At 35.6% G+C, this 15,579-nt stretch overlaps 2 protein-coding genes across 3 annotated transcripts in view; one reads left to right on the top strand and one right to left on the bottom strand.

The window, feature by feature from the left end:
* The window catches only part of LOC111517966 (sodium/hydrogen exchanger 9B2), a 50,778-nt gene extending 42,332 nt beyond the window's left edge, over nucleotides 1-8,446 (top strand). Inside the window, exons 7-8 of the mRNA XM_023174264.2 lie at nucleotides 628-1,097; nucleotides 8,046-8,446. Of these exons, the coding sequence (XP_023030032.2) occupies nucleotides 628-1,097; nucleotides 8,046-8,378 (803 nt within the window). The 3' untranslated portion in view covers nucleotides 8,379-8,446. The remainder of the gene's footprint in view (nucleotides 1-627; nucleotides 1,098-8,045) is intronic.
* Nucleotides 8,447-10,376: 1,930 nt separating this feature from the next.
* The window catches only part of LOC111517964 (monocarboxylate transporter 12), a 502,474-nt gene continuing 497,271 nt past the window's right edge, over nucleotides 10,377-15,579 (bottom strand). For both annotated transcript variants that reach the window (XM_074182742.1, XM_074182743.1), the window contains one exon: nucleotides 10,377-14,956. In XM_074182742.1, the coding sequence (XP_074038843.1) occupies nucleotides 14,652-14,956 (305 nt within the window). In that variant the 3' untranslated portion in view covers nucleotides 10,377-14,651. The remainder of the gene's footprint in view (nucleotides 14,957-15,579) is intronic.

The following is a 15,579-nucleotide window of genomic DNA, read 5'->3' as shown; positions in this document are numbered from 1 at the left end:
ACACTGTTCCGAACTAGAAAACTATACATGCCTCAGCAACTTTTGATGCTTTATAAAGCTCAGATCAGACCGTCTTTGCAGTATTGTTCTCATGTACGGAGCTCTGCTACCAAACATACCCGGAAGTTGCTGGATTCCATCCAGAAAAGAGCCACCCGCCTGATTGGAGACGCGAATATCATACGTCCAACCTTGATAGCCTGGAACATCGAAGAAAGGTTGGAGATTTGTCTCTTTTCTATAGATACTTTCACGGAAGGCGTTCAGGTGACTTGGCACATTTGATTTCACCAAGAGCGATACATATCAGAATAGCCTCGATAGAACAATAAAAAATGATCAAACTTAAAGAAAACAGTGGCGTACGATGGTTATACCCATGAATATCAATCATGCAACCTTCTGTGATACCACTGGAAATATTATCCCCTGTTACTGCTAGAAAACACACCACAACTATTCATTTAGTGAAATTTTGACTTCCCGGTAGTGGGAAACGAAGTTAGGACACATTTCCATGTGGATTTCTTCCATAATAGTATATGACAAGTAATTACCACCTGAAATTAATGACATCATCCAAGATACACCCTGTATATGCACTTATTAAAATACATTTGATTCCAGGTATCGTCGTTGGAGTGATATGGGGAATCATCTGCAACTTCTTTCCAGAAAGAAATGACCCTTTCGTGACTCCACTGAGAATATTACTTCTGCTAACTGGAGGACTGGGAGCAGTTTTCGGCAGCGACTTGCTGGGATATAGTGGAGCTGGTCCTCTAGCTTGTGTCACTGCAGGGTTTGTTGCCATGAGTTTATGGGTCAAGCATGGTTGGGACATTGATGACAATCCTGCCGTGACAGCTTACGAGATCTTCTGGATGATCTTCCAACCGATTCTGTTCGGAATAACAGGCGCCAGAGTGAAACTGTCAGAGTTACATGGAAATGTTGTTCTAATCGCTCTTGGACTTCTCCTCGCTTCTACAGTTATTCGAATGATGATAACTTGTTTAGTTGGTATTGGATGTAGATTGAATATGAGGGAGAAAATGTTTGTTTCAATTGCTTGGATGTGCAAGGCAATTGTTCAGGTAAAGCACCACCATCTATCTATTGTATATACAGTTTTTGAAATTAATTATTCTTTGACTGAGAAGTGAACAATTTTGTGAAAACAGATGCCCCGCAAAAATTAATGAAGAATAGTTTGAAAAAAAGAGTATTGCTCAAAGTGAAATGGGTATATTTTTCCGCAGATATTAGTTTTTGAACTGAATTACTTTCTTTCCTCATTTGAAAGATTTCCACATAGAACAAGATGGGGAAGTAGAGAGCTAAGCGAATTTTTCCCCAAGAGTATTGTTGTTGTTGTCTTGCTATCTAATCTGAAGTTATATTATAAAAAGAAAAGTTCGTTATGAAATTTCCTGTTAATTCAGAATACCTTATATCGAAGGGTTATGCAACATACTGAAAAACTGCCTCATTAGATATAAAGAATAACTTTATATAATACAAACACTCGAGTTGGATCTCAAGTACGACGTTAATTCGACCAAAATTACAGATGAAGATACTTTATTATCAAAGAGATTACTTTTAGAAATGTCCCAGACGAAAAAAATGTGAACCTGAATATCGATTAATATATATATATATATATATATATATATATATATATATATATATATATATATATATATATATATATATATATATATATATATACGGGGTCCTGCAACAGTGGCGCGGTGTTCCATATCTCTATTTAGGAAACAGATAGGAATCTAAATTTCTATAATATTACCTTATCACTCTAGCTCCACAAAATAAAAATATTGGCGGTCACACAGGGTGTTCAATTTTTTCTGGGCGGATCCCAACTGTGTTTTTTCAAATGGCAACCTATATTTTTTATCGTTTTTTCGGTTTCTACATGAAACACACTTCGAAAATATTGATGGTTTTCGAGATATCTAGCACGACAGGTTTTTTTTTTCAATAATCGTCACTCAGAATATTTGAAATTATAAAGTTGTGCCAAGTCCCATTGATTTTTTTTGTCAAATATTCTACATTGGTAACTCTCTCAAACGATATATCTGAAATCTACCTGAGATATACAGGGTATGAAAAACCACTTGCCACATATTGTAAATAAAAATTTGCAGAATCTTCCTTATTTTAGATGGAACACCCTGTATATTATTGATCCATAAGGAGCGCCAACGAAACCTCTACAAAATTCATTATGTATTCCCTATGGCTAGGTTCAATAGTTTTTCTTAAAAAAGCATTTTTTTCGAAAAATGATCGTTCTTCCTATTTCTACGCCATAAACTCGATGAAATACTTTTTTCAGAGCGAAATCCATTTGACGACTGATAAGGATGTACGAAAGATATCTTGTTTCAATTTTGTACATTATAGCGTGTCCTATAGTTTTTCTTATTTTTTTTTTTCTAAAAATGACAATTCTCTATTGTATCGAAGATTTTTTTACTGTGAAATCCATATGTGACGGCTGTGATCGAGATATATGTTATGTTTATAACATATTTATTCTCTAAATAGAACACCGTGCAATTTCTTCATTTGATGCATAGTTTTTGTCCAAGCCTTTCCTCAAACATCGCCCCTTGCCTAAAATTACCTGTTGCTAGATAAACAAGTTTTGAATTATACCGCAAAATGTACGTTCTTGAATAATCTGGAAATTTGTGCCATATTTTTTTGGTCTAAAACAACCTTCAGCGAATAAAATTAAATTAAACGATTTGTTGAAACTGGATGTATCAATTATTCTAAACATGAGCGCATCAAGCCAGCTACTAATGAAGATAATGAATTGCAAGTTCTTCTTGCTGTTGAAGAAGATCCTAGTAGGAGTCAACGACAAATTGGTGAAATAATGCATATAAGTGAGAGATCAGTGCAACGAGTTTGGAAGAAACATCGCTTTCATCCATCTCATACTACAGTATGCCGATTTTGAGAAAAGAGTGAGATTTTGCAATTAGACCATGGGAAAAATTCGTCGAAACGAATATTTTTTAAATAACATTTTATTGTCGGATGAATCGAAATTCCATAAAAATGGATTTGTGAATCGACATAATTACCGTTATTATTCAACAGAAAATCCCCACTTATTGAGACAGGTGGACTACCAACATAGGTGGTCGATAAATGTCTGGGGAGGCATCGTTGGACAATATGTAATTGGTCCATCCCTTTTTCAGGGACATATGAATGGAACAATGTATGTGCACCTGCTCACTATTCGGCAGAAGTGAGAGATCATCTAAATGAAGTATTTCCCAATAAATTTATTGGACGGAATGGGCCTGTACGGTGGCCCGCTAGATCACCAGATTTAACTAAACTGGATTTTTTCTAATGGGGATACATAAAAAATATGGTATACGTCGAGCCACCGAGCCACCAGTTTCTTCCGAAAATATGCAACTTAGAAAAACGAATGCTTTTGGCAGCATTACACTAGCTGTCTTGCGCAGGATAGAACAGTCTTTCAAACATAGACTTCAGCTCTGCATTCACGAAAATGGAAGACGTGTCGAACATATTTTATAAAAGTTTCATTATCAACCTTCATTAAACTCTTCCTTTTTAGTTTTGTAGTTTGTCAGCTAAAAAATTTAAATATCTAGAACAAAAGCCCTGAATCCATGAATATACACCATAAAATGAAAAAAAAAAACTTAGTAATATCCATAATGTTTTTTCATTTAATCTTGTTTGGTTTGATATTGCACGATTTATGGGAAAAATTCTGTATCCAATGAAAAAAATTATTTTCCATTTAGAAAAATGTGATAGGTACATACATTTATTTCGTAAAAACATATTTGTTTGGACACGCTATAATATACCAAATTGAAACAAGATATCTTTTGTATATTCTCATCAGTGGTCAAATGGACATCGAGTTTATGACGTAAAAATAGGAAGAACGATCATTTTCCGAAAAAAATGCTTTTTTAAGAAAAACTATTGAAGCCATAGGGAATACTTGATGGAATTCGTAGAGGTTTCATTGGCGCTCTTCATGGATCAATAACATACAGGGTGTTCTATTTAAAATAAGGAAGATTCTGCAAATTTTTATTTACAATATGTGGCAAGTGGTTTTTCATACCCTGTATATCACAGGTAGATTTCAGATATATCGTTTGAGAGAGTTACCAATGTGAAATATTTGACCAGAAAAAAAATTCAATTGGACTTGGCACAACTTTATACTTTCAAATATGTGACGAATATTGGAAAAAAAAACCTGTCATGCTAGATATTTCGAAAACCGTCAATATTTTCGAAGTGAGGATATATATAAAGTGTCTTTTATTTTCTATTTAAAAATCGAAAAAGCAATAAAAAATATAGGTTGCTATTTAAAAAAACACAGTTGAGATCCGCCCAGAAAAAATTGAACACCCTGTGCGACCGCAAATATTTTTTTTTGTCGAGCTCGTGCAATGAGTTAATATTATAGAAATTTAGATTCCTATCTCAACCTTGATCTATTTTTCAAATAAGTAGGTTTTTATATCGAGTAGATTAATTAGATTATTCATAATTAATTCCAGTGGTATATTAACTGAACATTACCTAACTTCAAAACTGTTTTGACGCCTAACAAAAGTACAAGAAAGCTTCTTTCACGTCGTAGAATACAGTGCAGTTTCACTTTCTGAAAAAGTAGGAAAGTTTGTATGTGAAAATAAAATATCTACTTCTTATATTCCTCTTTTAGTACATGTAAAGTATAGAACATAAAAAAAATTGAAAATATAAATTACAACTCTTCACATACAGTACGGTGAAAATTGAAGGAATCAATTTTCATTTCAAAAAAACCCTGAGCCAAATTGATTTCTGATTTCAATTGCGCATGTCATCAATATGACGTTTGTAGATTATAGAGTGTCAAATAAAGTTAAAACGTACGCGGTCCTTGAGTTCATCGATATCATTTGGTCTTTTTTGTACTCTCTACTTCTCAATTATCCCATGAAAAGAAATCAAACGGAGCGAGATCTGGCGATCTGGGTAGCCACTCATTGACCCTTTTCGACCAATCCACCTATCTGGAAAAACTCTATTCAAGTAGTACCACACCAAGACCGCTTAATTTGGTGGCGCACCATCTTGCTGCAGCCACGAATAATATTTATATAATAATAATAATTATTCGTCTTTATTATTTCCAGTATTATGTAGTTAACAGTTTTTAAACAATGACATTTTTTATTACAGGAAAATAAAAGGCGAAGTTCAGTTTATTTTCATTGCAATAAAAATAACCTGTTCTTCCACTTAATCTCGAAATACCTCTTCGAATATCTCTTTTTAGAGGAAAAGTTTAAAAAAAATATATATTCGTATATCCGTATTAAAGTTAATTAAAGAATAAGGGCAGCTACTGATTAAACTTGGGTGATCTATACTACCATCCTAATCATAAAATCTATTGTAAAAAGATCATAGTTATCATCAATAATCATCGATTTTATTGTAAGTAATTTACACATTACTTATTTATCAAAGAGGCCTAAGAATTAATGAATCAATAAAAAAAAAAAAGAAAAAAATAGATAAAGGTTAACAAATTTTCTACAAGAAACAGAATTCTTGATAAGGAACTTTTTTAAGAAGATAACAATATATACACATATGAAATAGTTGTATTAAACCTCAACTGCCCTAGTGCTGCTTGAATATCTAAAATGAAATCATAAAAAGTACAAACAAATCAATTCATGAAGTATGAAATTGGTTAAGATTGTCTAAACCATGAGTACCTTGTATTTTAATTGGTTCATTCCCAAGCATGTGTTTAACATATACCGATCCAAAGTTTGTCCATATTTTACCACCGGTCCCTAGTTTATGTGTACAAACTTTCATCAGCTGAAGTGTTTCATTAGTCAGGTCCTCTCTGATTACAATTTGGGTATTCTTTAATAATCTTTTCTTGGAAAAAACTGTATTCCGATCTGATACTAAGGAGAATTCAACTAAAAGTGGTCGTGTTTTTCCTTTTACTTTTTTTCTTCTATATCGTGTACTTCAAGATTTAACTTCATCTTTCTCTTGCACATATTAAGAATCAGACTTTTCGTCAATATCTTCTTTCAGCCCATCAATCCGTAGATTTTTTCTTCTATAGAATTTCTCGAATTTTTCCTGGCTATGGGAATAGTCGATTCACTTCTGGTATTGGGAAATTTCAAATAAATCCCAAATATCGAGGGCTATTAAGGTTTGATTGGAAAAGTATGGTCCTATTATTTTATCTAGTATTATTCCCGCCCATACATTTCATTACTTCATGTATAGAGTATGACAGTACTGCAACCCAATATCGACATGACTGATGATTGACTTGACTATTTAGAGGTGAAAAACATTGATAAAACATTGGATCTTTCCGCTATCAAAGAAATCCTCAGAGGCTTCTAGACTAAAACAACTTTCTAGGAATGTTCCTGTCTGATGCCACTTGTCGTGGACTAGTGTGGGGTTCTCTTCAAACACTAGCTTATGATTTTCTACTGCTTCTTGAGAGGTCTCATACATGGTCCGTTTCCCTGAGTGTCAAATATTTGAACCTTCAAAATTTTCATTTATTCAAAAGTATTGATAGGATTGAATTAGGAATTGAATGACCGCATCAAACACATTTCAATAGAAAAAATCACCGATGACATTCACAGGTAATGATGAAGCTGATGAATGCGCTAGACGCGGATCATCAACTTCATATGTAGGTCCTGAACCAGCTCTGGGGGTACCAAAATCATTGGTAAGAAACCAGATTAGGACATGGACCAATAAGAAGCACACAGAGTACTGGACAAAAGTACCTGGCAACAAACAGAGTGTAACCTTCATTAGGGACTACTTCAGTATAGTGAGGATCGGCTCAGAATAATTACAGGGCTACCAACCGGCCATTGTCCGCTTAGAGGACACCTGAATAAAATGGGGCTTTACAACGGAGACCTCAGCTGCAGATTATGCAACGAAGGGATAGAAACAGCTCTACACATCTTATGCGAATGTGAGGCACTGAATCACAAGAGGCAGGCAATATATGGACGTTCGAAATTACGCCCAGAAGAATATGACCAACATCCAACACGGAACCTATACAAACTAGTACAGGGAACGAGACTTATGGAATGGGTGTCATGAGAAGATGGGAGAATAAACGCAATAAGTCCAAGAGGCTGCAGTGTTTTATGGAGACTTGGACTAAATGGACAAGTCAGACAGCTCCCAAGGTAGCAAAAAAAACACACTTATAACGATTTTATAATGCAGTTGAAATTGAAAATTGACGAATCACAAAATTATTCCCTTTAGTCATCGATTTACGAAATGATAAATTTATTCCTTTCGTTTTCACTATACGCTATGTGAAGCTCATTCCCTTCCATGTAATGATGAGGAGACCTTGTAGTGAGTCACATAAAATAACTTTTCCTCTTCCAAGTTGTACATGAAATATGCATAATGGAGACTGAAATAGTCATCATACATTCATAAAGTTTGCTGCACCATGGACTTCAGGCTCTAAATGGTTGCCCATATGTCAGTTGATCAAAGGGTGAGAAAATATTTGACATTGTGATTATACGTCATAGGGCAAATAGTTATCTTCAAGGTCCATTCAGGAGAATAACTGAAGCATTGTTGTTCCCCATAAAAAATTGTATGTTGAATCTGATACTTGCCAGTAATTTTGCTTACTTTAATAAGCACTTGTAAGTAATGCTGATAACTAGAAAAGTAATGCTTATAATCATTGATGCACACTGTAACCATTTCTTGTCAAAAACATAAATTTTTGAGTTGCTTGAAAGCCGTCTCACAATTTACTAGGCCATGGAAACCAGAACAAACTCACAGACTATTTCCATTTTGCCTACCACTTTTTTAGCAGTGTGGGATCTCTACTGATTTCTTCTAGAAAAAAATAAAATTAGCAATTTCAACTTTTTATTGTTTTACAGGCAGCTCTTGGCCCAATAGCACTTACGCTAGTAGAAAAACTAGACGACCCAAAGGCCTCACAGGATGCCCACAGAATTCTCACAACCACTATTTTATCCATAATTTTAACAGCCCCCTCTGGCGCTCTCTTAACTACGTTATTAGGACCTCATCTTCTGACGAAAGCCAAATTGCCTACTCTTCCAGACTTGAAGATGAGAAAGAAAAGCCGGAAAATGTCGTTCAGGGATATTTATGTCGATGATGACGAGTGCTTCGAGGGTAGTAACGACACAATTGCAGGCGTTAGAATGTCGGTTGTCTATGAAGAGAATGAGGTTGGAAAACTCTGAACGAATAATCATGAATTTTTGTATATACTCAATATTTAATATAGGTATGTAAATAAACATAATACTCGAGTAAACGTTGTTTACTTTTCGTGGTTCATTCATGAGTAATAACAATGTACAACATTGGAACGGCAGACACTTTGGATTAAAGTTTATTGCTATTTGGGAGCCGACTAACTTGTAAAGTTCTTTCAAATATCTGCTTCGAGCGAGCCACTTCCTGAGAGCAATTCGAATATTTCTGTTTCCTGTACCCGTTTGTACAGATCCTTTGTTGCATGTTAGTGATATTCTTCTGGTCATAATTTGGTTAGTCTATAAATTACTCACCATACAAACTAATCGGTTTCGTTAAGAAGCTGGGTGTATTTGGTTGAGTGTGAATAGGTGAAATCCACAATAAACCCTTGCGGGTTGCGGTGAAGGGTCGAATAGACCCACTCATATTGGACTTAACTCAATTTAACCTAGCATACTTGATAACTTTTTCGTTGACTATCATTCCCGAGTGTCCAAATATCCAATATAAAGTCGATATACCCAACCAGTTTCTTCAGGTCTTCACTCTTGTGTTCATCAATGGAATTACAGTTGTCTGTTAGTGTATTGATCCATTTATTTCGTTGAGGCCTGAAAGTCAGGATATTCAGAAAAAAATCATGTCCATTCATAAGGTTTTCCATCATGGATTTGAATTACATAATAAAATTGCTGAGGGTGTCAAAAATTTTTGTTCCTGTTTATGTTTGTTACATTGTCCCTACTATGAACATGTCATGTCTGTAGAGTAGGGAGGGTGAGTGTAAGCTCACAGCACTTAGACCACATGTGACATCCTCCCGAGGAGTTGTCCTCCTAGGTCATCGTCCATCCTGTCCTTTCCAGGAAGAGGACAGGTCACTGGGAAACATCTCCTTTATATCGGCAGGTGTAGGCCAAGACTTGCCGAACACACACTCTCTTATTGACGATGACTCCGGGCACTCGCATAGGACATGCCTGACAGTCTCATCTTCCTGTTCACTCATCCTGTATAAAGGTGTTTCCACTAGCCCCATATTATGTAGGTGTTTCCTTAGTTGACAGTGGCTAGTCAGAAATCCAACTGTTAAGCGTAGATTTTTGCTGGTCATTGCCAGATATTTCTTCGGCGCCAGCTTCTCAGGATTGCCCAGGGTGATCCTGGCAAGATTCCATCCTTGGGTTCCATCCCATCTCTTTAGGTATTGAGCATGGGAGTAACATTTGACTAGTTCCGCAATTGTCGAAGTCATCAGACCGTAGACTGGGTCCTAAAATTCTTAGTCCAGCCGCTTTCTTGGCTGAAAAGTCGGCAACGCGATTACCTTTACTCCTGTGGTGCCCTTTAATCCACCTTAGGATAATATTGTTATCTACCGAGGCTTTGGATGAATCTTGGTGGCACTCTAGTATTAGCCCTGAGGTAACACGTTGTCTGTTCAAGGCTAATAGGGCTTATCTGTTGCCAGTGCAGATTGTTATTTTTTTGCCAGAAATTCCTTTCCTGGTTATTTCTTTTTTTGGCGATTGAGATACCAGCCAGTTCTGTTTGGACCATGCTGGTATTTTTTCCCATTCCCCACTTAATCCTTAGTGGGGAAAGGAATCCTCAGCCTTCTTTGGTTTTTGTGCTGTCTGTATATATGCGTATTGCATTTGTAGTATCTGACTCTGTGTTCTGTTTTATTTGTCTTTTGTAGGGTTTATTAAACACAAACCTGGATTCAATTGTATCACTGGTTGCCTGCAGCAGAGGTTGACCAGCCTCAATTGACCCATTCCTACTTCGAGGTTTAACCCAGCCATGCGCAATCGTAACATGGCCACCTCCTTAACGTACAGGTCCAGAGGGGTCAGACCCAACATGTCATGTATATCGAGGATTAATAAAGTTATGATCATCATTTCATGAGTTGATATTTTTTGACTATTTTGAATCACACCAAGAGTAGGTATAGCATAAAATCACGCAAGAAGTCGAATAATACCTTTTATTACTGATATAAATTACTATACTATCATTCAATATACAATGCAGCATTTGTTCTAATGATGATACATCGATTACAAATATCAGACTATTCTTTACAGAGTTTCTCACATTTCAAATATGATCTCTTTGTTCATCCTCCTTTCCTCAATGAAGTAATATTATTTTTGTAAAAAAAAATAATCACCATTGATTATTACTATTGGATATTCCATTTCACTAAGGAGAAATCAAATTCATTCAATTAGCTTCCCAGGACTTCCCAGGACAAAATGATGAATTGTGTTTTAATATGGAAACTTTAAAGATTTTCTGGAAAGTAAAAAGAAAAATACTGAAAGAGTAAGGATAATGGTTTGATCCATCAAGTTTCCTCCAAACATTTTTCATCAGAGAAAAAATACTGATGAGAGATATTTGGTAGTCTGGTTTAGGTTGGGATGAGGAACTGTACTCGAAAATAAGTGGAGAATGGAAGAAACGGTTGAAGGAATCTGAAAACTCGTGTGAAGCAAGTGCAAAAGCATATGCAGCTCAAGCCTATATCTGCGCAGTTTTCCAAAATAACATTTGTGTTTCATTCAGGATAGCCAAATCAGGAGTAGCTTCAATGGAATCTACTTCTTTTAAAAAAGTGGAACTACAAGCTGCTGTTTTGGCAAGTAGATTCACGAAACTCATTTTAGAAAACCATAATTTTAAATTTGATTTTTTAATTTTTGGTCAGACTTAAAGACAGTGATTAGCTGGCTGAAATTGGGGATGTCCTACAAATATTAACCCTTTGTTGCGATAGAGCAGCCAGAATATAAGAAAAAACAGATATAGACGACTGGAACCGAATTTCCACCGAAGAGAACATCGCTGACGATGTTACAAGATTCAGCCAAATTATTGCCAGGAAAGAAAGTTACATTTGCATAAAAAACCTCCTATTTTTGAAAATAAATGGGCATCAATGGAACTTGGAATATTTTAAATTCCAAAAATGTCATATTTTATGATCGCGATGTTGTTGGAATTCATTTCAGATGTGCGAAACCTTTCCGCCCTGAAATGGCATCTTCAACAGAATGCAGATCGAAAATTTTTGTCAGATCCTTTACATTTGCAGAAATGGATTATTTTCGACCTCTAGATTGGAAGAAGAAGGGAGAAAAGATATGGCGTTCTTTTCACCTGCTTCAGAACATGAGCAGTACATCTCGAATTGGAAAACTCACTATGAACCGATTCAGCGATAATCCCTATTAGAGAACTAATTGGAAGAAGGGGCTATTGGAAATAAATTCGCTGGGTAAATACGTCAAACTTCCACTCAATGAAGATGAACTAGTGGAAACATTCTCTTTTAGGGACATTTCTTCCAGATTTGGTAGCTCGGCCACACTACACGCATGAACGGCAGCTGGGAAAGACCTGTTCGTTCAGTTGCCATCGAAGCTATTTTGAAATAAAGGCACAGGACGCAGGTGAGGCATTCAACTCGAAAAACAAAGCTGAATGGTTATTGAATCGGCATAGCGAAGTACACCAGAACATCATATTGAAGCGAAAATATCATTCCACAACTTTGAACGTAACATGTTGAATGAAAATGGTGATTCTGTAAACTAGCGACATGTTAAAAAAAATCCCGAAAAATTAATCTAGCATGGTTCACTTCACCTTCACTCTCCATAGTTTCAAGTGGAGAATAAATCTTTTCATCAATGGTTCTATACTCCTAATGATAAGAAAAGTTCAGGTTTTATATTCAGCAGAAAATTATGTGAAAACAGCGACGTACAAAATGACTTCTATTGGAAATATGAGAAACGTGAGAAGCACCATATATTCAGCGTGGTTTTGCATAACTTTCTGCCTCAGCTAAAGGCCTATATTATACGTTCATTAGACTGACAAAGTGGGGACGGATTCAGTGCCAATTAAAATGAAAGAAGTTGTTGGATTCTTCGTTTCTTTTCTTTGACAATTCCGACTTGAAGGAAATTGTTGAAAAATCACATTTCTAAATTTCACGCTGAATACTGTGCACATTGTTCCTATCGAGTATCTAAATCTAATACAGTAGTTCTATTGGCAGTAGTATTATAGAACACAGAGAATCACAAATATGAAATAAATTTTGTTTTCCAATATCAAAATATTGGTCAGTCTTTTCAAAAGCTTGAGCTTGGACCTACTTCTACGAGTATATGAAAAAACAAAGGTGCACTGTCAGAGGAATATAATAGAACGAAGAACTCAACTAGGAAGATGATATAGACGATTTTAATGAAACACATAGAACAGTCAAAATATTGAACCTTTGAGAGGTTGATGGAACGAATTCATATCATTAAAAATTGGCTATAGGTACCAAGCGGTAAAAATGAGCTTAGATTCATACTTAGAGGTCGTGTATTGAAAATTTGCAAATGACGAAATTGAGAAATAACCTTACAGCCAGAGAGCAACGGATCCGCACTACAGGTTACTGAGGTTTTCAAAGCCATATTTCAGAAAGCAGTGGAGCGAGCAGTAATAAGGACTACTCCTCTTAAGAAGGAGTCATCTATTGGATTGACATAAAACTCATATCATGAATGCACTCCAACAGAAGTTGATGCATTCTAATATTACCAGAGACCAACAGAATTGCATACATGACCCATGAAAACTAATCATCTAGTCGAGTAGACCTGTAGTTAGAGATGGAATGAACTCTCTAATCATATGATTTAATGAAATAAACGGTGATAACAAACGTTATTTTTAGTGCATCCACTAACAGAGGATTCCATAGTTTTTTAGATGATTCTGTAGTTGAAATACCAAAAATGAAAAAGTTGTTCTAAAAGGTCATGCTAGACAATGAAAACAAGCCACCTCAATCTTGTAAACCTCCTCACCAAGGGTACATTAAATGAGGCGTTTGGTGAAAGAAGCATTACTGTTATAAAGTTGGCCCACTGCTATCAGAAGAAGATTCCAGTTGTGAATTTGAAAGAAATAAGATAATGCATCAACTGGTTACGCTGAGAGCATCACTTACAGATAGTCTCGACGGTAGTCGAGCAGTAGGACGTTTCGACAATCAAAGCTTTTTGTTGTGGAGAAAAAATATTGTATAATTCCAAATTATTCTTTGAGAGATTATTTATAATGATCTTCAGGCATTTTCTGCCAGCTGATACTCCCATCAAATGATCTCATCATGATAACGGTACATGTTCTAAATATGAATTTATAACAGTTGAAACTTTCCTCTATCAGGGTTCTTGGATATAAAGTGTCATCGGAAACACACAAGGAAAATATTCCGCATCTGACTTGAGTCAGATGCGGAATGAAAGAATGAAGGAATCAGATTGATCTAAGACTCTTCTTTGGTTTTTCGATTGAGAGTAAGAGGATCTAGAGACGAGTGTCTGAACTATCAGTAATGTGGAGAGTCATTATTATTGTCATTGTTTTGAGTCAATATATACCTGAATGATTATAGTGTTTCGGAACAAAAGCAAACAGGTATCCTTTATCATTTACGAATGCCTGACGATGGTTCTCTGATAGCTTCAACATCAACACTGGTATTCTTCATGGATTCATGGAGATTCTGCTGGAAATTCGAAAGATATATTTTCAGAAACACAAAATACTGTTTCAAATTAAAAAATTGTACAGATTTCTGTAATTGTATTAGTCTTTAGAATATTGCATACATATATGCATAAAATCTTCGAGCAAATCCTGATGCAGCTCGTTTCTGAATTAAGAGAGGCATTTTTGTGACTACGAAATGTCTCATTCTGAACTGTTTAAAATCGACCAGAGTTGCTGAAATAGCCCTTATTAAGGACAACTGTTCACTTAAACTTTATTCTACTGGTAACGTTCTACTTCAAACTAAGAAACAAAACTTCCAGTATGCTTACGATCCGAATATTCTGCCCAAAATGCAACGAAGCAAAGTAGTTCCAAGAAAATGGAAAGCAAAGAAACCATTAACAATCTACCCCTTTTCAAAAAGCTGTACATTTATAACTCCTTATGGAGAAGGAATATTGAAAATTGACAGACAAAAATGAAATTAGTAAACCGAAAGGAGGGTTCGCTTATCTTTCATCAAAAATGTGGGAGATAAGCTACATCTATCGAAAACAGTTTTTTAGTCCAAATACAAGAGGAATCCCTCATTTATATAAACTTCCAACTTTATATGCAACACTATCTGAAATTATGTTTCATTTCATATCTGTGACTCATATTCTCGAACACATCTAAACAGATGACTCATCTATGACGGTGATTACTCTATTGGGAAAAACTTTCCATCTGCCGTTTCCTTTTGATACTCCGTTCTCTTCTTCGTTCGTTACTTCCTCGTTGTTTGGCGGAACTTTGGATCTGGCCAAAGACCATCGTCTACCTTTCCTGTCCAGTATCACAGGCATTTCGGCAATTAGGTTATTTTCGAATTCACTAAGCATTAAATAATTCTCTACTTTATTACAGGACGTAATGCAGTCTCCTATGTAGTCCAAGTCATCGAGGAGGTTGTCTGGGAGGTCCATATCGGCGATACCTAGAAGTAGAAAAAAGTTCCAGAATGTTTTATTGATTTAGTTCAGTGCAAAACGAAGGGCTGTTATGAGTCATGATGACGTCCAGACGAAAATGAATCTGATGGATATTATTAGAATCTCAAAATGTATTTTTTGAAAGGGAAATAATTAAGATATATTCAAAAGGATTTTATAGGTATTACCCAAAGCTATTTATATTTCATGATTGCAATTAGGCTGCTACTGAACTTCTTCTCAGTTACTCAAAAGTAGAGTTCAATGAATCCATCCAATTGTCTGGTGAATTCATACAAAAATATTCAGTGTGGAAAAAATCACTAAAAAGTACAGAACATTTCAAATATACTTCAACAGATTTTTCAGTGAGTATTCTATAGATCTTCTCAGGAGTCTCTAATTCTCTTACGCACCATTATGTCCCCCATATAGATGACCTCACCTTCAAATTACTTGATGTTGTTTCAGTATTGGTACTTGTGCATATTGCTAGTTGCACCATCAGGCTTATGCGGAGTGTAGCAGATTACTGGTTGACAGCATTCTGCTACAGCATTCTGGAGATGATCTCCAAGTAGAAGCCACCAATAGTAAACTGCCGTATTCAGTGCTAATTTTGAGTAGA

Source organism: Leptinotarsa decemlineata, unplaced genomic scaffold, assembly GCF_025532065.1.
Source record: "Leptinotarsa decemlineata unplaced genomic scaffold, Ldec_3_MD MMD2_tig00026328_RagTag_RagTag, whole genome shotgun sequence".
NCBI lineage: Eukaryota > Metazoa > Arthropoda > Insecta > Coleoptera > Chrysomelidae > Leptinotarsa > Leptinotarsa decemlineata.
The sequence above is the reverse complement of the archived record's forward strand: the minus strand, read 5'-3'. Positions and strand labels throughout refer to the sequence as shown.